This window comes from Bacillus rossius, chromosome 10 (genome assembly GCF_032445375.1).
Source record: "Bacillus rossius redtenbacheri isolate Brsri chromosome 10, Brsri_v3, whole genome shotgun sequence".
NCBI classification, from domain to species: domain Eukaryota; kingdom Metazoa; phylum Arthropoda; class Insecta; order Phasmatodea; family Bacillidae; genus Bacillus; species Bacillus rossius.
This window is the reverse complement of record NC_086337.1, coordinates 49,049,007-49,072,484: the sequence shown is the minus strand read 5'-3', so window position 1 is coordinate 49,072,484 and position 23,478 is coordinate 49,049,007. Positions and strand designations below refer to the sequence as shown.

The 23,478-nt window shown below is 41.9% G+C and overlaps 1 protein-coding gene across 1 annotated transcript in view; it reads left to right on the top strand.

Moving 5' to 3' along the window:
• Nucleotides 1-23,478, top strand: part of LOC134536341 (nephrin-like) — a 699,671-nt gene that overhangs the window by 611,217 nt on the left and 64,976 nt on the right. The window contains exons 6-7 of the mRNA XM_063376094.1: nt 654-805; nt 16,749-16,893. Of these exons, the coding sequence (XP_063232164.1) occupies nt 654-805; nt 16,749-16,893 (297 nt within the window). The remainder of the gene's footprint in view (nt 1-653; nt 806-16,748; nt 16,894-23,478) is intronic.

Below are 23,478 nucleotides of genomic sequence, written 5' to 3'. Positions count from 1 at the left end.
AATTATGCTGCGTCATTTCTACCTCTCCCCTCTGCCTCTTCCTCATCGGGTTCCACCTCCACGAACCTAACTATTACCGTCACGCTCGAAAACTGCAGCCCTCTTCAGCAAAGAGGTTTCACTTGACGCGTGGTGTAAGGTAGTAAGCTAGTTGTGACGGGACTGCGGGTACGTGGTGTAAGGTGGTGAGCTGGTTGTGACGGGACTGTGGGTACGTGGTGTAAGGTAGTGAGCTAGTTGTGACGGGACTGCGGGTACGTGGTGTAAGGTGGTGAGCTAGTTGTGACGGGACTGCGGGTACGTGGTGTAAGGTAGTGAGCTGGTTGTGACGGGACTGTGGGTACGTGGTGTAAGGTAGTGAGCTAGTTGTGACGGGACTGCGGGTACGTGGTGTAAGGTGGTGAGCTAGTTGTGACGGGACTGCGGGTACGTGGTGTAAGATGGTGAGCTGGTTGTGACGGGACTGTGGGTACGTGGTGTAAGGTAGTGAGCTAGTTGTGACGGTACTGCGGGTACGTGGTGCAAGTTAGTGAGCTGGTTGTGACGGGACTGTGGGTACGTGGTGTAAGGTGGTGAGCTAGTTGTGACGGGACTGTGGGTACGTGGTGCAAGGTAGCGAGCTGGTTGTGACGGGACTGTGTGTGTGGTTGCAGTGCGGCCGCTGTGGGCTCGACTGCTGGGCAACAACAGGCCCCTGTCGGCCGACAACAACTACGAGATCCAGTGCGAGGCCGTGGGGTCCCGCCCGCCGCCCGTCATCACCTGGTGGAAGGGCAGCGTGCCCCTCAGGAGCGTCAACGAGCTGGTGCGTGCCACCTCTCCCTCTCCCCCCCCCCTTCTTGTCACCCGGACCATCCTCCTTGTCCTGTACTGTACTGAACCTGCCTGCCTGGTGCTTGCAGTTATTTAACCCCTGCAAGAACCAGCCAAGGATTTTACCTGGGCCCAACTTCTTGTCCTGTACTGAACCTGCCTGCTTGGTGCTTGGTTATTTAACCCCTGCATGAACGTGCCCAAGGGTTTCACCTGGGCCCAACTTCTTGTCCTGTACTGAACCTGCCTGCTTGGTGCTTGCAGTTATTTAACCCCTGCGTGAACGTGCCCAAGGGTTTCACCTGGGCCCAACTTCTTGTCCTGTACCGAACCTGCCTGCTTGGTGCTTGCAGTTATTTAACCCCTGCGTGAACGAGCCCATGGGTTTTACCTGGGCCCAACTTCTTGTCCTGTACTGAACCTGCCTGCTTGATGCTTTGTTATTTAATCCCTGCATGAACCAGCCAAGGATTTTACCTGGGCCCAACTTCTTGTCCTGTACTGAACCTGTCTGCTTGGTGCTTGCAGTTATTTAACCCCTGCATGAACCAGCCAAAGATTTTACCTGGGCCCAACTTCTTGTCCTGTACTGAACCTGTCTGCTTGCTGCTTGCAGTTATTTAACCCCTGCAAGAACCAGCCAAGGATTTTACCTGGGCCCAACTTCTTGTCCTGTACTGAACCTGCCTGCTTGGTGCTTGGTTATTTAACCCCTGCATGAACGTGCCCAAGGGTTTCACCTGGGCCCAATTTAACTAGTTACAGTATGGAGCAGCGTTTCCAAATTTATTTTCGGCCAGGGAACCCTCATCGACTTTTATTTTTTGGCGGAACCCCAACTCCTTAAAGAAAGTAAATTGACAATAATTGTGCCTGCTTTACATGGCATTCGTCCTGACTCACGGAACCCCAGGGTTCCGCGGGACACCTTTTGGGAACCGCTGCTCTGGAGTTTAAGATAGGGGAGTTAGTCATGGCGTCAATCGCTGCCATGGCCGGCCAATTCCCAAAAAAAAGCACACGATGCATGCTACCCTTCCTGCATGGCTTCAACCCAGCATGATTAGAGTCTTCCCTAACCCAGACCCCTTCCCAAACAAACTGCACTTGGTTTTAGTTAGGTTAGGAAACATTTGACTCCTCTTCTCTCCTCTCCCCTCTCCTGCGTCCCCCATGCCTTCACAGGTGCCACATCTCTTTTATGAGAGTCATTATTCTCAGATGCTCTGCTTATTTTTCGATATTACTAAAAGTAAATGAGTTTTTATACTTGGTTTTGAAATGCAGCGTAAGTCCCTTATTAGTAACTTTAGGGAAAATACGCATTTTTTTCTCGTAAGTAATAACCTGCCAGACATTGTCTGTTTCGTTGTGAACTACCCGCTAATATGTGCGTGCCTGTGTTTATATAATATTTCCCAAAAATCTTACTCATATTTAAAACGACAATAAACTGTACCTACAATGTTACGCTTTTTAAATTAAAATTTAATATAATTAAATAAAGTTTTTATTTAAGCAAACAAATCCGGAAACTGGACCATTATAGTTCTCATTTTTTTTCTCAATGTCAGCAGCTCGTAAGTGTCAATTTATTGTTATTCAAAGTGTGAGAAATATTTTTCTCAATGTTGTGATGATTTCTTTGTGATGATTCCTGACACAGCATCCCTTGTTTTGAGTTTCATCCGTCTCTCAGCTGTCGACGAGAATCAAAATTGATTCAAGTACAGTACATAATACCTAGAATATAGTGTACGTAATAAATATATACAGTTTGTCCATAAAATAATTTTCCAGTTATAAATTTTAATATTATCAACTGCAAGCGTTTTAGAGTGTCGGGTCAAGGTCACAATTAAAAAGAACTCAAACCGTTTCAGATAAGATCATGCGTGAATACTGCTTTGTTGTCTCGCTTGCAGCGCCATCTTTGTAGTAGAGGGTGGATATGTAAACTTGATTTGGCAACAGGATGGAGCCCCTCCCCATTGTAATCTCTTTGTACGGGAGTGGTTGAACGTCCCTGGCCGTTGGATTGGTCGTAATGTTCGAGACGACAGAGCTCTTTATCGCTGGCCTCCACGTTCACCTGACATAACGCCTTGCGATTTTTTTCTTTAGGGCTTTATAGAAGTTCGCGTCTACGTTCCGCAGCTACATAATAATTTTCGAGAGTTGAGACACCGAATTTAAGAGGCTGTTTCTTCCATTACTCGTACTTCTTAACCAAAGAGTGGTAAAAATTAGACTATGGTTCGGAAGTGTGCCGTATAACTAAAGGTGAACATATTGAAAATTTAATTTAATAAAATGTAATTTGAAGCGACTAAATGCACTCACATACAAGCTTGCTTTCGTGAGTGCTAAATTTCCTGGTTAATTAAGTGAATATTGTTAACAAAGTGTAAAAAATGGGAAATAACTTATTATTATTAATATTTAAAGAAAAAGTAGGTTAGTTTACCTTTAATTTGAGATATGATCTGTTTTAAACAGTCTAAATTAAACTGTTATTGCAACCGGGACATTATTTTGTGGACATACACTAACTAATTATTACAAAACCGATTTTTTTTTTATGTTTAGTCAACGACAGATAATTTTACACAGACTGGCTAATAGGTATTCTTCGAAGGAAATCTTTTCTCATTACACCGGGAGTTATGTTCGTTTGTCTTTTTTTGTTTTTTTTTTGTTTTGTAGTCACGTTCCGAAGTTACGTCCCGCGAGGAACGTAGTTAGCGACCTCGCCGTGGAACGAGGTTGCGCTCGCTCGGGATAGTTGCCGCGAAGTTAGCGCGACGCAACCTCCCCCACTCCCCTCCCCCCTAGGGTCGGGATCCGCGACATCTTGTCGCATGCCTCATTAAAGTTGCTCTCGTTAGCTGTTCGGGCCCTGAAGAAGCGACTTCATTACCGCGCCGCGCGACCTGCTCCGCGCCCGCAAGCGAGCCGGGAATTACGGCGCTTGTGCGAGCTGGGGTCGCCCCTGAGTCGTCCAACCAGCGACTCAATTGCCTCGCCGCGGAGGGGAAGGAAGGGGGGAAACAAAATCTCATTCACGCTTTTTTTTTTTTTTTTTTTGGAAATTTTACTACAATTTCGGCTTTCCTAAAGTTATTTTTTATTTCATTATAGGTATTATTGATGTGTATCGATGTGTCCAACACCTTACAGCTAGTGACCTGAAAAATTCGCGGGTTCATTTCGTGTAATGCTAAAATTCAAATAATTATACCTCAGTGCTGCTGCTTCTGCCATTGGTTCACTGTTAATCTGGAGGACTGAGGGCCAATTAGAGACCCTCAATAGAAGTGTCGAATCACAGGCCGCCCAGTCGAGACGACTCACAAGTCAGCAGCCAGTGAACAGTTGGCATTTGCCCGAGTGTGTAGAGGATATTGGAGTCTATATTGGAGGTCATCGAACCCGCAAATTTTTCCGGTACGACATTCGGTATGAGTGATTTCGTGAATGGAACGGAAGTAAAAAAAAATTTATATTAACCTTTTAGTAAAATTTAACAAGATGGGCAAAATTTTCATGAAACTCCTTTTTGAAAATTAGGTTACTAGCAGGGGTTCAGTATTTTTCTTTTCTTTTTAAGTCTTTATTGCCTTTATCGGAACAGTTTCATTATATAGTTTTAACCTTTCGCTCTGTAAATAGATTTATTCTACAGTCGACGTAGCTTCTGCGACAGCGCATTCTAGCGGGCGCATGCGGAAACAACGTGTGCTTCGCTTCCAGGAATGTAGTTCAAAACACTATTTGTGTGTGTTTATCATAATCTGCATTATTTATAAGAATTATACGTTAAATTCCTTTTCTTTTTTTTTCGTATTATAAGTTGCACATCTCTGGCGAGATTTTTTTTCTGCTGTAAGCTGACTCACAATCAGATGATGGAACATTTATGGCCTCGATGCATAGTCTTGTAGACACCCGGGAAAAAAATATATTACTTACCACAAACTACATAGCAGAGAAGCAAAATTTGAAATTTGTAAACTTTTTCTTAGTTTAAGGAAACTTCATAACTATTATTTTGTTCACAATATAAACAAAGACGCTGCAAAAAAAAACGTGAAAAAAAAACGTTGTAATAATTAAGTACCCAGCATTTCAGTTTAATTATTTAGATTAGAATTTTTAACATAACTGACCCCTGCAGCGCATCAAAAATACACCACTCTATGCGAGTCCAGTCTATTGCCACTAGATCTCGACAATGAGTTTGATATACACAGGAACTATAATGGCAGTATTAATAATATTCTTACCTACATGAAAAATAAAGAGATAATTTTCAAAATGTGAACAAGCTACAAGATTATTGGTCGTATCAAATGTATTGGAATAGTCCATGTAAACTTGTGTTAGCGAATGTGAAGACAGCCAAACCGCACCGTTTCCAGGCAACTACCGGACAAATTCACAAAATGGCGGTCATATTATCCACTCAATGTTTTCTGATGGACAATGGCTGTCTTTTCCTCCTCCCCTTTTGTCTATAACCCAGCTTAATATTGCCCTCCTCCTTGCGGTTTTGTACAATATAAAGTTCTATATATGATCCTTTCGTTATGTTTTTTTTCTCTCTCCACGGAGATTTAATTATTTCCCCGCGCCCTTGTGATATTCATTGCAATTATCGAAATGTAAAAATTCCATTGCACAACTACATAGAATCGTGCGATTTCTGTTGAGTAATTAAAAGTCAACTCCGTGTGTTTTGTTTTGTTACCGCATTTTTGCGGCAGTGAGAAAACTAAAGCTAAATATTAGTTAAATATCAATATCTATAAATAATTTCTCAAAGTATTCGACAGCCGTATATTTTCAAACCGGCGCCAACAAACAAGCTAATAAAAGGTGCGATAACAACAATTTACATTTTCATCGAACGCGGTCTCTATGACACGGCAGGTGGAGAAAGGAGAGAGAGAGAGAGAGAGAGAGAGAGAGAGATTGAAGTTCATTGTCGTATTCCGAGCGGAGCGCAGTAGGACCAAAGGTACCGGGCGATCACGAAGCTGAAAGATAACAACGGTTCCTTATCTCGTCAAGAGGCTGTCTCTCGGAAGCACGGGCGGAAAGCGAGAGAGAGAGAGAGAGAGGGGAGTTGAGACTTGCCCGGAAGAAAGGAAAGTTCGACGTGGAGGTAACTTCCTCTATCTGTCTCTCGTAGGGCGAGATAACGTTCGTTGGTTGGATGGGGAGAAGGGATGGAAGGGGAGGGTAGGTACATCGCCAGTCTCTGGTTCCGCGTCAGAGCGAACCTCGGGGCGGGCCCCTGTAATCCCCTCCGAGTGGCCGGCGGGAAGGGCGAGGGAACAGATAAGACGAGTGGGAGAGACGGAGAAGAAGAGCGGCACGAAGAAGAGGCGGATCAAGGCAAGAGGGACAACCCGGAGGAAAGGGGCAGGGCAAGTATTTCGGGTTTTTTCTCCGTGTCGAAACTGTCGGTGAGAGCTTCTGGTCTGACATCCGGGATCAAAAACTCTCTCCCCCTCCCCCCCCCCACCCCCACGTCATTAGTTTTCCGTCAGCGGGTAGATCCCGAGAGGTGCTACTGGACGTGTTGTTGTCAGAGTCCTACGTTCCTGCGGTGTTACCAGGCATCAGAGAAATCAGGGGAAAAAACATGCGAAAATACAAGGGAATATATTTTTTTGATTTATGAAAAGAAGAAAAAAAAATTAACTAGGCAATAGTCAGGTAATTTTTTTTTTTTTTACGTGTTGGTGAAGAAGGGTTCGTAAGGATAGCCCAAAATTAATTGTATACAATTTTTAATTAGCTACTGATACTTACAATACTAATTAAATCTTCGCACTCGTCACTGGAGCCAGGCTCGACAGTGGTTTAGCCCCTCACCTCTGTGCCTGTCCTGACAACACAGTCTCGCGCCACTCGGTCGCAGTCGCACGGTCCCGTCGCAGGGCAGCCTTCTTTTCATTAGTCGAGAGAGCCAAAAACCCGAAGTTCATGTTTTTTTTTTTCCGTATCTTTAATGTAGCTATACTAACCAAATCAACCGTCCACAATGTTTTAAAGTATTTATAACGTAGCTAACCTAACCTAATTGACCATTAGTATCCTTTTATCAACACCGCCATATTTATTTACAATGAACAAAAAAAAACCGAAGATGCACGATCGGTAGAGACCGGAAAAATTCGCGGATTCAATGACCTCCAGGATAGCCTCCATTATCCTCTGCACTTCTCAAGTAATCACGCGTGTTCATTGGTTACTAAATTGCGAGTCGTCTCCACTGGGTAGCTTGTGATTCGACGCTTCTTTGGTCGATAGTCTCTCATTGGCCCAGAGAGCTCCAGTTAAACCGCGAGCCAATAGCAGAACCAGCAGAATTGTACACATGTTTGAATTTCAGCCGATCACAAAATGAATCCGCGAATTTTTCCGGTCTCTAACGATCGGGCGTTTGGCTCTCTCGTCTGTAAAAAGAAGGCTACCCCCCCCCCCCCTCCTCCCAGCGCTCTGCGTCGCGCCCCTCGCGTGGCACCGGGGGGGGGGGAGATTATTGGGGGGGGGGGGGCTCGCATCTCTATTCCTACTGGAGCCATTTACCAGGTCCTCAGGAGCAGGTGGTGGCCCCCAGGAAAAAGGGAGGGGGGAAGGAAGAGAGAGATTACCGTTCAGTCTCTGCGCGGGGAGAAATGGGGTGAAGAAGTTTATGGTTGCAGGGGACTCCCACCAGCGCAACTCTTTCCTTCCGGTCTTCCGGTGCTCACGTCCGTGCTTCCTTCTCCGGCGAAGCAGCCAACGGCGCGGGCTTAAGAAGGACATGAAGATTTTTTTTTTTTTGGTCCACTTGGATGTTGGGACACCCGAATGGGAGTCGAAGTTCCCTTCTGAAATATGCCGTCTGCGATCCCGCAAAGCGTTTTTTTTTTTTTTTTTTCCCATCCAATTGGCCATGGAGGAGTTGGAGTATGGAGTGGTTGTCTGGTCTGAAATTGAAGACATAATAGTTTGGCCATTGGTTAATTTAATAATTTGAAATAAACTCACTGGCAAGAATTGCCTGGCCGGCAGCAGCGCCGCGCGCGAGTAAAGGACCGCCTTTTTTCGCTCCGGCTGGCGGGAGAATGTTCGCGGTGATTACGTTTTCACGAAATTTCTATTTACATTTTTTTTCCTTCGCCAAATTTGCCTTTTTTACACGAAAAAAAAACGCTTAAACAAATTTATGAGGACGTGCTCCTAGTCTGCTTTGTAACTAAATGTTGATACAAATATAATTTTTACTTAATAATTTACTAGATATTAAAGGGAACTTATTTTTAGTATAATTATTAAAGTTATAAATATCAATTTAAGAAAAGTCCAAAAGTGGGGTTCTACAAAATCTTGGTAATCTCACGTTTACATTATCTTTTTTTTTCAAACGAACTATATCGGACAAAGAAGTAATAATCTATGACAAAAACTTAGTTTAAATAATGCTGGGATTTTAAATGGGAAATTAATTATTAATTCAGTCAAATTTATCTTCAAGCTATCGTTCGTTCCAATTACTTTTCAAATAAGTTTCTAGATAAATTACTGAGTGCAATTTTTCAATTGCTGCTCCTATTTTCCAATTGGGTTTAACTGAATTCAGCTGATGTCGCGTGGGTTTATATTTCGTTCCGCGTGTGTTAATTTATTGAAGGATTTCACCTTTGCGCCATCATTGGCTGACATTTCGCCCTTGTTTCGCTAATGCAACGCATACTTAACTCAAAACACCACTGCAAATTAGGTGTTGTTAATTAATCCCCGCTGGTAAACTGACAAATCTGTTTGCAAAGCGGCAGGTGTAATTTCACGATAGTGGAGTAATTTGCCACAATCCGGGGTCTGCCGAAGCCGAGAGCACTGGTCATTCGTCTACCAACACTCGGTCTGGTGAAAAGTAGAATATGTATGAATGAGCAATCGCTCATTGCCGTGTCATTCTGACGCGCTCTGACGTGGTTATTATCTGGACGCGGAAAAGCCGACTATATATCTGCATTCTAACAATCGCATTCCCCAGAGCGCTTTAGCCACTATTCTCCCAGTGGCTACTTAAAACTACTTGAACTTTGAAACCATTTTTGTGATCTTTCATTTTGCATGTTCACACACCGAGAGAAAGGTTGTTTGCCTCAACAAAATATTTGTTTGCATATGGCGAAATAAAATATATTTTGTCAATTCAAGCAAATATTTTGCAGTAGGAAAGATTCTGTTGACCCAACAAAATGATTTTGTCAACTCAAAAGTATATTTGGTCAGGTCTAACAAGTCATTTTTGTTACTAACCGAGCTTGGTTAAGCTAACAAAATATTTTGCTCCACCAAGTAAATATTTGTTTCGCCATGTATAAACAAATATATTTGTTTGATTCAAACAAACCTTTTTCTCTGTGCACCCGGAAAAAAAATGCGTTCTTACCATTTTCTCTACAGTACACTAACAAGCCTCTGATGCCCACCAACACGACACTGCAACTCACCAGTTAGCCGATATAACTGGTGGGGGAGTATCCTTACCACCCCTCGCCGAACACCAAAACGTAACTTCAACTCAGCTTTGCACAGTACCCCGGCATTCAGACAAGCGCGTGTGCCAGACTATCCGGGTCGTTACCACAACGCCGAACGTACAATAACGCCGAATGCCAAATTGACCGCAACGCCGACAGCTAGAAAACGGCTGTGTACCACAACGCCGAAATACAGTAACACCGAAAAATGTTGCTGCGGGGAAGGGGGGGGGGGCACAGGAGCAAAATGAAAAAAAAAAACTGAATGAATTTGTGTGCTAACCTTACCTAACCTAACCTTTGTGGCAGTCCTGCAATGGCATTATTCGGGGTTAATGTATTTCGGCGTTGTGGTACACAGCAGTTTTCTAGCTGTCGGCGTTGTAGTCAATTTGGCATTCGGCGTTATGGTTTTCGGCGTTATTGTACGTTCGGCGTTGTGGTATTTCGGCGTTGTAGTGTGTCCCCAGACTACCCCACAGGACACGCACCGCGGCCGTTAATCCACGTGACTTGGGGGGGAAACACGTGAGCGAGCGGGTCTCTCAATGCCCGCCGAGAGATGTGCGACATCTAACCTCGGTTACGAGTACTTTCGCGTGTTCTCGTGTCGCAAATACACCTATAATGCGAAACTCGGACCTCGGACACCAGAATTATTTTTTTCCTTAAATTCTTTAAAATTAATACCGAGCGTGATAAATAAACGCAAATTGTTTTTCTAATAAATTTCTGGACGCGAATCACACGTAGTTTCCGTACCCGCCGCTAGAATTCGCTGCCGGAGCAGCTACGTCAACCATCAAATTATTCGATTTACACTTATAAATTTTAAACCATACAAACAAACGACTCCGATAAAAGCAAAAAAAAAAAAACGTTAAAAAAATATACTAAACCCCGACTTTGGACCTGATATTCGACAAGGAATTTCATTAAAATACTGCCCAACTGGTTGAAATCCACTAAGCAGTTAATACTATGAAATTCCACTTTGGCTTTGCGAACTTTGGTTGTCGCCATCCGCCACAGATGGTAGCAGCATGGTTGTTACACATTTTCGTTCCTCGACTTCCGACGCATTCACGAAATAACTCATACCGAATACCGAATACCGAGAGATAAGGCGTTAGACATCAAAAAAAAATATTCCCGGGCAAAAATGAAAGCACACCTCGGATCTTTCCCGAGCGAGCGACGAACTTCGGTAAACTTCGGAACTTTCCGGGCACCCAATCGGGCGTGCCGAAAAGTCTTGTGCTGACTGGCGGTGGAGTGAGTGGTCAGTGCAACCACTCACCACCAGGGGCGCTTGCGTCCCTGGTCACTAAATCCAGTACTGGAAAATTAGTAAAGCGGACCACGAGTCCAAGTGCCCAACCCCCGCATGGTAGACTCTTTTCTACTCTGTCCAACACTTCATCCAGACCATCCTCTGTCTCCTGTAAATTCCTACACGTAATGCATGCCAATTTGCATCCCGCATGAATGTGCCCAGGGTTTTCCCTGTGTCTATGCAGGTTTTACCTGGGCCCAACCTATCTCTAGTTATAGTCTAGATTTAAGAGTGAGGGGAGTTAGTCATGGCGCCAATCGCTGCCATGGCTGGCCAATCCCCTCCTAGCACATGATGCATGCGACCCTCTCCCTGCATGGCTAATCCCAGCATGACTAGGCGTATAGGCTTCGGCCTGAGACGCACCTAGGTCCCTCCCTAACCCGGACCCCTCCAAAATACACTTAGTTTTAGTTAGGTTAAGAAAAAAAAAAATCGAAAAGTCTTTGTGCCTTGTAGGCTTCCCATCAGACCACGCGGCTTTCCGGCATGAATTTATTAATCGTCAGGAGACGGCAGTCTGTGATGTAATTGAAGTCACATTTTTAACTTCGCCATCGCCATATTGTTCCGCCCAACACATTGCGGGAATAGTGCTTGATGGTGGTTAGTAAGTATGAATTTGAATCTCCGTAGTTAAAAAAAAAAAAAAAAATATGTCACTTTCGTAAAATTGGTTATTTAGTTATGAGGTGTGCTTTCATAGGCTTTAGTGACTGAGAAATTAGATAATTGTCAGGCTTCATTAAAAAAAAAAGGGGGGGGTTGTCTGTAAAGTCAGTTTAAGGACGGTAATTTTACGTGAAAACGTCAAAAGAAAACATTGATGAAAAATTGCATACTTTTTAATTTTCAAATATTATTTACAGTTTTTGCAAATTTAATTTAAACAGTTTGTTTAAATATAATCACGAACAATTAGTTATAGAAATAAACTGAAATCAAATCAATGTCAATAAACTGTTAATTTTAAATGACGTAATTGTACAAATAAATCAGATTTTTTAAATTGCTGCTTTTAAAAAGCCCGCCTTAACCTGTTTGATATTATAGAAGATTTTCTCGCACGGTGGTTGGCCGGTTCTTGCACGCTCGGCTCAGGCGGAACGTGACAATGAGTCATGCTTTTTCCGTGCGTGCAGCACGACGTTCATCGATTTATTAGGACGTTATCACGTCAAAAAATACCTTCAAATATTTTTGGACAATTGGTTAGGTGAGGTTAGCTACAATAAAAAAAAAATACTGTGCAATCGTGTGAACTAAGGTTATATTAGGTTAGTTGCATTACAGAAGTTATTTACTGTTTAAAAAAAATTGGTTGTCTGTAAAGTCGGTTTACGGACGATAGTTTAACGTGACAACGTCATAACAAAGCGTACAATGAGCGTAACGGAACACAGAGTAACGGGACAATGTGCGTAACGGGACACTTTTTCGTGCGTGCAGCCGGCGTTCATCGGTTTATTAGACGTTGGCACGTCAAAAATGAAAACACTTGCACTTGAGCCAATGTGTTTGGGCGTCTAACCAATACGGCGCAGCAATCAGCTGGGGAACAGAAGGCTTCACGCAGTTAGCACGCGATCATGCAGACGTCGCCACCACCTCCGCTAGCGTCTGGGGACTTGCGGTAATCTACCCGACGGGACGGGAGAGACAGTTCGGGAGACAGTTGGAAGCGAGGCAGCTCTCGACGGTGCCTCGCAGACTTTGACAGGAGTGATCGATGGGGCAAGTTCTGCTCCTCCCCCCCCCCCTCCCTCCCCACCACCCTAGGTCGCAGCAGGGGCGTCACTCGTGCCTCGTGCCTTGTGCCTTGTGCCTTGTGCCTCGCTCGCGCACACGGTTACCAACTCCTCGCGCGGCTTCGGTTTCATTTCCTGCTCCGGGTCGACGTCGCAGTTCGTCACCTCTGCTCGCGCGCGCTTCCTGGTTGACGTCAAGGGAATCCACCCAATGACGTACTTGTCGCGCGACTCAAGGAAAAAAACGCGCTACTTGAAAGACGGATAATTATTTTTAGCAGAAATATTTAAAAGTTCAGACTATCTACAGTTCTGAATTTAAAAAAAAAACCGTGTAAAACTCAATATTTTTTTTTGTTAATTTTAGCCTAACGTCTCTACGAGAACGAGGTCATTTTAAATATCGTTACGAGAAATTTGGCTTGGAATCAGATACGGCAGGGGAAAAATATATTAATTTTAATTATCTATTTCAAGTTGTAACATGCCTACCGAAAGCTTAAAAACCATAGGTGGTAGGCACCATAATTCGTAGATGAAAGGCAACATAATTCATATATTAAAGGCCATATAATTGCGAAATTAACATCGAGTGTTGTACCTTTGGGGGCTAGTGACAAATTTCACAATACATAAGAAAAAGTGTATGTATTTCAAGAGGAATAAAACAAAATAAAATAAAATTTAAAACAAACTAACCGTAATTAATGTTATGAATCAATTAGAGGAGAATAGTTTAATTTATAAGAAATAAATGTATTACAGAATAACAACTAATTATTAAAGTAATAAATGCAGGCTGCACATAATTTCTAATGTATCAAAAATATGTAAGCCCCATAAAATGTGATTTTAAGATAAGAAGGCCAAATAATACGTGGTTTAAACAAGATTAAAAAGGGCATTAATAACCCCTAGTATTCCCTATATTTAGTCCGTCCTTAGGTTGTTGAAATAAATAGAAATTATATATATATATATATATATATATATATAACCTCGGAGCCATTTGACACCATGTTATATTTTAGGCAAAATGCACTTTTAACCATAAACTTGATCACAGGTTGACGTTCTTTCTAGTGGAATGTGCGATCAACGATATGTAAAAAATTCACATATTTTGGGTAGAAAATAATTTAGTAAATAAGTGAAACACTCTTTAAAATTCTTTAAACTCTCTAACAAAGATATGTATTTTGTGACATATTGTCTTATGCCTACTAGGTGAAGATATTTTAAATACAAATACACTCATCAATGAATTACTGACTGACTGAAACGCTGTATGAATTCTGTTTTAATGCGCTTACAGTGTAACATTTTCATTGATCTTTGCTAACATGTTGCTCCTAGCATTGCTACCGAGTACATGGCGCAAAGATAATATGTATGGGGGCATAGCGTTATATGTTGACGAGGCCTATAGTTTCAGCATTTATTAGCGAGCCGTGGCTTAGTTTGTCCGTTTTGGCCGCGTGCATCTTTTGACGTGATAACGTCTTATAAATCGATGAATGCCGGCTGCACGCACGAAAAATTGTCACGTTCCGCCTGAGCCGAGCGTGCAAGAACCGGCCAACCACCGTACGAGAAAATCTTCAATAATATCAAACTGGTTAAGGCGGGCATTTTGACTAATTGTTCGTGATTTTGTTTAAACAAATTATTTAAATTAAATTTGCAAAAACTTTAAATAATATTTCAAAATTAAAAAGTATGCAATTTTTCATCAATGTTTTCTTATGACGTTATCGCGTAAAATTATCGTCCGTAAACCGACTTTACAGACAACCCCCTTTTTAATATGATTCAAGTTGATGGCTTCCACTTGCAAATAGGCTTATGAATCTACCAACCACTGTTGGGTCAATTTTACAGCGCTAATGATAGTATTAAACTGATCACAAATAGATGTTAAGGCACATTTGAATTATGGCAAGCTAATGTTGTTGCGAACTCCAATTGAGCACCTTCATACGAATAGCACAGCCAGTGAGGTTGACATCCTGGTGTATATTGAATCGAATCTAGAGCAAGGAAGATATTTGAATGACTAGAGACAATTAACATGCGATGTATTTTTTCAAAAGGTTCTTAATTAAAAACGTTTTTTTTTTTCAAATATTTTTGAAGTGAAACTTCTTTGCTGAGGGCGCTACAATTTTCGAGCGTTACGAAAATTCGGATCACGTGAGGGGAATTTTTAGGTAACGTGATGGGGGAACCGGTAAGAGGAGAGTGCGTCAGCGGCGACGCGACGCCACTCCAACGAATGGGAAGACGACTAAAGATGCGTTGGAGAGGGGGAGTAGGTACGTAGCGTTGCATGCTATACCTATGCTAGTTGTAACGGCAGGGGAGAGGTCGAAATGTAGCAGTATGGAATTCTCGAAACGCTCCTTTTGTTTTTCTACTCCTTAGTTTTTTTTTCTCATTTGTTTCATACACGCATTTTTATTATACTTAATTATTATCTCTTGTTCAATAAAAATATTTTAACAATTTATCTCTATCCATCTTTCTAATAAGCTAGAAGTTTCACTTCTGTCGGGCGTGGACTCCAAACACATACCTACATTTTTTTTTTAATCTTTATATATATATTTCTTGTGTGCGTGTGTATGTCACTGAACTCCTCCTAGACGGCTGGACCGATTTTGATGAAATTTTGTGTGTGAGTTCACGGGGATTCGAGGATGGTTTAGATTCACAATTGGATATTTTATCTCGATTCTGAGTTAAGAAAAACTAAAAAAACACGCTTTGAAAGCAAAAATTGCAACGCATTATTAGAAGCCATTAAGTTTTGCTATTGTAAGGAACTAAGTAGAGAGTAAGAAAAAAATAAAGATCCTGACAGTTTATAGTGTCGCCATATTTGTTTCAATTTTCAATACCCTTTTTGTATATTACATTTTAAATTGCAGAAAAAAATCATGTTTCATAGCCACACAAATTGAGAGTGTGTGTCATTTCTCTATGTCCACGAGGTCTCGCCGCGTCAATTTTCTCCTTGGAGCGAACCCGTCCGCTTAATTAAATAAACAGCTTTTATCGTTGAATGATTTCATGATTTATTTAATGAAAATATGCTCTCATAAAAAAATTAGTTAGATAGACATTCAATAGGTGTCTTTCTCTCACTCTCTCTCTCTCTCTCTGAAATGTATGTAGCTTGCTCGCGGGTCAGTAATGCAGACAATCTTTACATTCTAGCTCAAAACGGAAAAAAACAGTAAATGTGGTTTACAAAGACATTTTATGAAGTGTCTTCCCGTCATTACATTTGAAAGTAGAAACATATTTACTCAAAAATTAGGTAGTAACATATTTTTATTGCAAAGACTAAAATAGAGGTGAGAAAAATTATCATTTTTGAACATAAGAAAACTACTACAACTGTATCAACTGTTATGTTATAATGTTTAAATTTCTAAATGGTGCAAGATAATACAAAATTCCATGCGGAAAAAGTCGTGGGCAGCAGAAACATATAGTTATAGGTGTGGGGCTATGCATGCTGATTTTTCATATACTGCATGGATGCGAACATGTAAGAATAATCTATCTATCTTACTATAATAAAACAGTACTTTTACTGTCTGTCTGCTTGTACGCGATTTTGATGAAATTTTGTGTGTGAGTTCACGGGGATTCGAGGATGGTTTAGATTCACAATTGGATATTTTATCTCGATTCTGAGTTAAGAAAAACTAAAAAAACACGCTTTAAAAGCAAAAAAACTAAGCATTGTTGATAATAAGCCTCCATGGCAACGGGATTTTGCATTGTTGTTGCCTTCTGCGTAACCATGGGAAAGGTTTTTGGTAACGGCAGTGGCGTGCCCAAGAGGAGGGCATAATGAGAAAATACAAAATGTCCAGCGTAGAAATACTTACCGCCATATCCATATCTCAGAAAAAGTACATTTGGGCAGGACAATGTCTGTCGGGTCCGCTAGAAAGATATATAGAGAGATAGAGATATAAATAGAAAGATAGAGAGAGTTATAGAGATATACATAGAGAGATAGAGAATTAGAGAGATAAAGAGAGATGCTTAGTATACGTTTAAAAAATTACAGAAAAAATTGATTGAGGCATTGCAAAGCATGCCGGGCATTATCTAGTATTTTCATATTTATATTATAAATAATTTTCATTTATAAAATATTAAAATAATTTGTATTTTTAAATAAATATCTCGTGTATATAAAACCAAAGTGTTTGTTATGAACGCCTTGCAACTAGCTAGTGTTGCATGTGCCGGTGACGTGAACGTGGATGGTGTGTTGTATTGCAGAAGAGCAAGGACGGCAACGTGACGACCAGCACGCTGACCTTCATGCCCAGCATGGAGGACGGCGGCAAGGTGCTCACCTGCCGCGCCTCCAACGCGCTCATCGCCGACAGCACCCTGGAGGACGGCTGGGTGCTCAACGTCCACCGTGAGTGTTGTCGCACCACGCACCCGCACCCGCACTCCCTCCCTTCCCCCTCCGCCTCCCTCTCCTACTTCCTTTCCTCCTCCTCCCCCTCCTACTCTCTCTCCTGCTCCCCCTCCTTACCCCCTCCCCTTCCGCTCGCCCTTCAAACCCCCCTCCCGCTCCAACCTTCCTTTCCTCCTTCCCTCCACCCTCCCGCTCCCATTCATTTCCCCCTCCCTCTCCACATCCCCCTCTCCACATCCCCCTCCCCATCCCGCTCCACCTTCCTCCCCCCCCCCCCAACCTTCCTTTCCTTCTCCCGCTCCATGTATGTGCCCAGGGTTTTCCCTCTGTCTATGGAGGTTTTACCTGGGCCCAACTTATCTATTTTTAGTCTAGAATTAAGAGTGAGGGGAGTTAGTCATGGCGAAAACGTCTGCCATGGCTGGCCAATCCCCTCCTAGCACATGATGCATGTGACCTTCTCTGCATGGTTAAAAACCCGCATGTTTAGAGCGTATAGGGCTTGTCCTGAGACGCACTTAGAGTCTTCCCTACCTAGACCCCTCCCTTACACACATTGTTTTAACTTAGGTTAGGAAAAAAAAACGCTCCACCTTCCTTTCCTCCACCCCTCCCCTCCTCGTCACTCTTCCTTTTCCAACCCCCCATCCCGCTTCCCCTTCCTTTCCCCCTCCCCTCCCCACCCGCTCCACCTTCCTTTCCTCCACCCCTCCCCTCCCCGTCACTCTTCCTTTTCCACTCCCCCTCCCACTCTCCCTTCATTTCCCCCTCCCCCTTCCTTTCCTCCTCCCCCTTCCCTCTCCCTCCAGCTTCAACTTCCCTTCCCCCCCCCTTACGCTCCTCCCTTCTACACCACCGCCCCTCCGTCTGGACAAACGTCTATGTGACAATGTCATGGCCCTAGGAAATGTAAGCAAGCGCCAAGTTAGTGATTCTGACCGCAAGACCACGCGTGTGAAAGTAAACAAATATATTTCACTCATCATATTACTAATTAGGTACATGGCACTTTATGAGGCAGTTAAAAGTCAGAAACTACATACAGTACCTGATATTTTGCCAATATACCTTATATTATGTCAGCACACCTGCTATTCTGCTGTATACTTGATATCCTGACAGTATACCTGATATCCAGGCAGTATACCTAATGTTCTGCCTGAAATTCTAAAAATATTCCTGATAATAATGTTCGCAGGCTTTCACGGCCATTGTCTGAAGTAGCTTGGCTTCTGGGTTGTAGCCGCGTCCTTGGCGAATAATTCACCGACGTTTCGGTCGACATTGCAGTCGCCAGGCTCTGATTGGCCCACAGCTGCAGCCAATCAGGAAGCACCTTCCTCTCAGGCGAGAGTATATAAAGGCAGGATAACTTGTAAGAACCTCAGTAGGTAACTGTTCCCTGATTTTGGCGACTGCAATGTCGACCGGAACGTCGGTGAATTATTCGCCAAGGACGCGGCTACAATATTCCTAATATTCTGTCAGTATAGCCGGATATTCTGCCAGTATACGTAACATTCTGAAATCACACCTGACATTCTGCCGATGTATCCGATCTTATGCCAAATTACCTGATATCCTGTCAACATGAATGACGTCATGCCAACATAGTGGTTCGCAGCCCGCTATCATCGACGTAGTTCCGCTGTGTATCCAGACTCTGTATGCTTAGACGTGCACTGCAAACCCTTGCCTTTGCCTTTGCTTATTTTGCATGTATAATCGAGACACGCTCTTCAGACCTGTATCATTAGTGATACACGCACGAACCCTGCCCTCCACACAGCAGCCGGGGAGGATGTATGATAACCCAGCCAGTCCCCCGACATTTCTCGACGACGTGAAATTAATTACCAGCGCCACGGGTAGCGTGCTGGGGTTTTTTTTTCTCGCCGTGCCCTGTCTAGCGCTGCAGGGATGGAGCCCTTTCAGACGCGACCTTCCCCTGTTTTCTCCCTGAAAACTTTATAAAAATTAAATCTCCGCTCTTCCACTCGCGTTCTTCCCCGTCCCTGCACGGGTACCAACGTGCGCGCTCTCTCTTTCCCCGTTTCGACCACCTGCTGTTGATCCACCCCGCCGGAGCGAGAGAATCATTATGAGTAGTATACAAATGTATGTCCGGGCACTGGGTTCTGGGTGTGGTGTTGTCCGCCATCTTTGATGACCTTAAACATTTACCTTGACCTTTGACCTTCAAAATTAACCAAAAATTAGCCAAAAATCGCTAAAATTAGCAAAAATCACCAAAAATCCATTTTTGAAGAAAAAATCCCACCAAAAATTCTCAAAAATTAGGATTTAGAAAAACCTCAAAACACTTTTTGCATTAGAAAGAACAAAATGTCCTAAAAACGGCTTAAGCATCCATGTCTAAAGCCTCAGTATTCTAATAAGTTAATTTTTTGATTAATTTTGAACTTTTTTCATTAAAATCGGATAATAAATAAAGATTTTCAAGGTGGCGTCCGTAACGATAATGATACAGTGGTGACATAATTCAAAATGTCGGGTGTGTCGTAAGAGCTTTTTATTACTTTTTATTGTGAATTTTTTAAAATATATTAATAAATTACTGGTTTACTCTCATCGGGAATCGAATCGACGACCGAAATCGTTTAAATAACTTAACATTTAAAATAATTTTTGGAATTTTTTCAGAATTTCTAGCATTGAAATACGGATTTTCAAGATGGCTGTCGTAACAAAACATGCAACTGTTTTTTTAAAAAAAAATTTATTAAAAATTTATTCATTTTATAAATTTTTAAACTTTTTTAAAATTAAAATCGGACAATAAATATAGATTTTCAATATGGCGGACATGACGTCATACTCGCTGACGATATATATAGGTACTTTGACAGAAGTTGTGGGAGGTCAGTCTGGCAGCGGATTCCGTGAAGGAAGGATTGGTCGTCATTTTTTTTTTGCCCTCACCGGGTTTGAACCGAGGACTCCGAGCTCCATGGCATAAGTGTACATTATTATTTTTTAATATTATTTTATTAATTTTTTTTAAAATTCTATTATTTAATTTTTTTATAAATTTTAAAAAATTTCCCGATTTCCTAACAAAAAATTATGGATTTTCAAGATGGCGGCCGTAACGGAAATTTCAACGGTGACGTCATAATCCAAGATGGCGGTCATGGTATCCTTATTCCTAGAAATGGCTTATCGGAAGCTTTAGTAATGGATGCTTAAGCCGTTTTTAGGACATTTTGTTCTTTCTAAGGCAAAAAGTATTGTGAGGTTTTTCGAAATCCTAATTTTTGAATTGTGGAATTTTTTGATAATTTTTGGCGGTATTTTTTTCTTCATAAAATGGAAATTTTGGTGATTTTTGGCTAAATTTGAAGGTCAAGGTCAATGTTCAAGGTCATCCAAGATTGCCACCGTGACGTCACAATTTAAGATGGCGGATAACACCATAACACCAAACCCAGAACCCAGTGCCCGGACATACATTTGTATACTACTATTATGCCATCAGAAATAACGTTTGAAGGTTGTTACGAGTAAGTGGTTCGGTAAATTTTTGGGTCATGTTTATTTGTATTTTAAAAATACAAGCGAGTCTTTTAGTACTCGTCCGTGATGTTAAATCACCTAAACTCGGTAACGAGTTCTTCGTGTTTCAAATAAACTTACAATACGAAACTCGGAACACGGATTTTAAAGTATAATTCTGAAGACACATAAACTGTTATGAAATTTTCATTGTAAATTAAAATAATTATTATTTGCGGAATATTTACACATTTGTGTATCTACAAATATTTTTTTACATAAAATGATTTCAATGACACACGCCATTCTGGTTTTTACTGCTTCATTATAGAAAAACCTCAAGAATACCAACGATGATGAACTGACAGGGGAAAAAAATCCCATACCAATATTCCAAATAATTATTCCCCATCGGAAGATTCATTCAAAGAACTTAACACTATCTTTGCTTCGTATGATCGGCGCATGACCACACGTCGCTTCACTGTGATTATTTTTTTGTAAACGGAACTGAAATTATCGTGTAAAATTACATAGGTTTGTAGATTTTTACATTTACACGAAAGTAACGGTATCGCTACAAAAAAAATGTCGCATTACTACTGGGTTCGGATTCTTTGTGCGCGTGTTTTCCCAGTTCCTTCATTAGTTAAGAAGTTAATTGTAAACCGTTCCCTGAACAGAATTTTTTTTCTGCGACAGCAATGAAGTAAGTGTTGGTCGTATCATAGATTGTTAACAACAAAAGGTTTAGATGATATTTAGAAAGTTTACAGCAACTTCAAATTAAAAATTAATTCAGTATTTTACCTTCTGGGGGCGTTAGGGATTTTGCGAGAGAAGTTACAACAACTTTTCAGGTTTTTTTTTACTTTTTTTTATTTCAACCCCCTTTGGTTCGATTTTGCCCATCAACGAACTTGACGGAGATTTTCCAGTCTCATTATACAACGTATCTTTCCTGGTATTAATTTGTGTATAATTAAGGCAGTCACCGTGTCAATAATTACACATACGTAGAGACAACGGAAAAAAATTCGCGGTTTCATTTCACGATAGGTTAGAATCCAAATACGTTTAACTTTTATGCTGCTTCAGTGATTGGACCACAGTTTTCCTGAAGGACTCTTGAGCCACTGAATGACCCTCAACGTGAGACGTATCGAATCATAAGCATCCCAGTACGATGGTTTTGGTGTCTAGGGACAACTAGGCACCATAAAACTGGAAGAAAAAAAAACTAAGGTAGAAATTATCTGAAAGTCGGGCCATGATAAAACTGCAAGGTGTAGTATTTCTTCGAAATGTAACTAAACCTGCGTTGTTGATAGGGACTGAAAAAAAAATTCGCGGGTTCAGTGACCTCCAGGATAGACTCCACGATCCTGTGCATACTCGGGCAAACGTCACCTGTTCATTGGCTGGTGACTTGTGAGGCGTCTCAATTGGGGGACTCGTGATTCGATATTTCTTTTGGCCCACAGTCCTCCAGGTTAACAGTGAACCAATGGCAGATGTTGCATAAAGGTACAATTATTTGCATTTCAGCATGTCGCGAAATGTATCCGCGAATTTTTCCGGTTGATTCTTTAGCAGGGCCGAGAGGTCTGACAAAAGGTAGGTAAAAATGACCGTCACGGGCGGGAAAGTGACCGAAAGCAGGAATTGCCCGCGGGTTAGCTCGTGTGATGGATGGTTGATGAAGGAGAAGGGGGGGTGGGGGCTAGCCGCGCAGGGAGTAAGGGGCTGACCCGGCCACGAGGGGGATCGATGCGCCGTGACGTCACGCGAGATGTCCGGGAAGAGGGGTGGAGGGGGGGGAGGCCCCGGGCCCCGCCGGCCAATCAGCGAGCGGCCCCGGGGGCGGCCGCAGCGACACCAGACAACACCCTCTGCGGGAGCACGCGGCAAGACTCGTCATCATCCGGGCAGGAGGGCCCCTCACCGAACAGACGGAATATCACCACTAAGAATAAAATAAAAAAAACTGTGCGGCTAACATCAAAACCTACGTTTTACCTAAAAAAATAAAAAAAAATAGAAAATTCTTAAACATAATGATTAAAATAAGAAATTAATTTCACAGACAACATTAGTTCATAATCTATGTAATGAGTAGAGACCTGAAAAATTCGCGGGTTCATTTCGTGTTATGCTAAAATTCAAATAATTATACCTTAGTGCGGCTTCTGTCATTGGTTCACAGTTAATCTGGAGGACTGAGGGCCAATTAGAGACCCTCACTCATAGAAGTGTCGAATCACAGGCCACCCAGTCGAGACGACTCACAAGTCAACAGCCAATGAACAGTTGGCATTTGCCCGAGTGTGTAGAGGATATTGGAGTCTATCCTGGAGGTCATTGAACCCACGAATTTTTCCGGTCTCTAGTAATGAGGTATTAACGGAGTGGTGTATTGAGTATAATTGCAAACTATTACCTATACTTTGAAAAAATATTTGACTGGGTTGAATTACCTTGGTAGCAGTGAAATAAGCATGGCTGCCATGTGCACATGTGCAGGTGTGTGCTCGTGTTTTTTTCCTTCTTTTTTTTTTTCAATTCAAACTGAAGTTATGATTTTCAAACTCATACTTTGCGGCTATGCAGTTTTTAACTATTAAAACAAACAAAAATTAAACACTTTAACATAGTGTTAACGTTGCTCCGTATTCAAAAATAGATAATCTGAAACAGTTATGGTGAATATTCCCAGCAACGAATGACCAAAAATAAATAAAATTCGAGGCAGCCAACATTTTCTTTCGAAATGTTAACGTAATTGAGTGTTTTGGTGTTTCATCGCGACATTGGAGTTTTTTTTTTTTTTCCTTTACACTCCGAGATGCTTCAGGAATATTTATGAACGTCTTCTTTGTGTCATTCCATCGTTTCTTCATTATGTTCAGCGTCTCAATTTGAGTTGTCCGAAAGTTGAATTCCATTTTGTAGGTTCTACCGCGCAAATTAGCTGTGCATGACTTAGTTCATTCTGCGCCACCTAATTCAACCACGCGGAACAGTCAAAATTGTCCTTTTTAAAAAAATCCTGTGAATTATAAATCT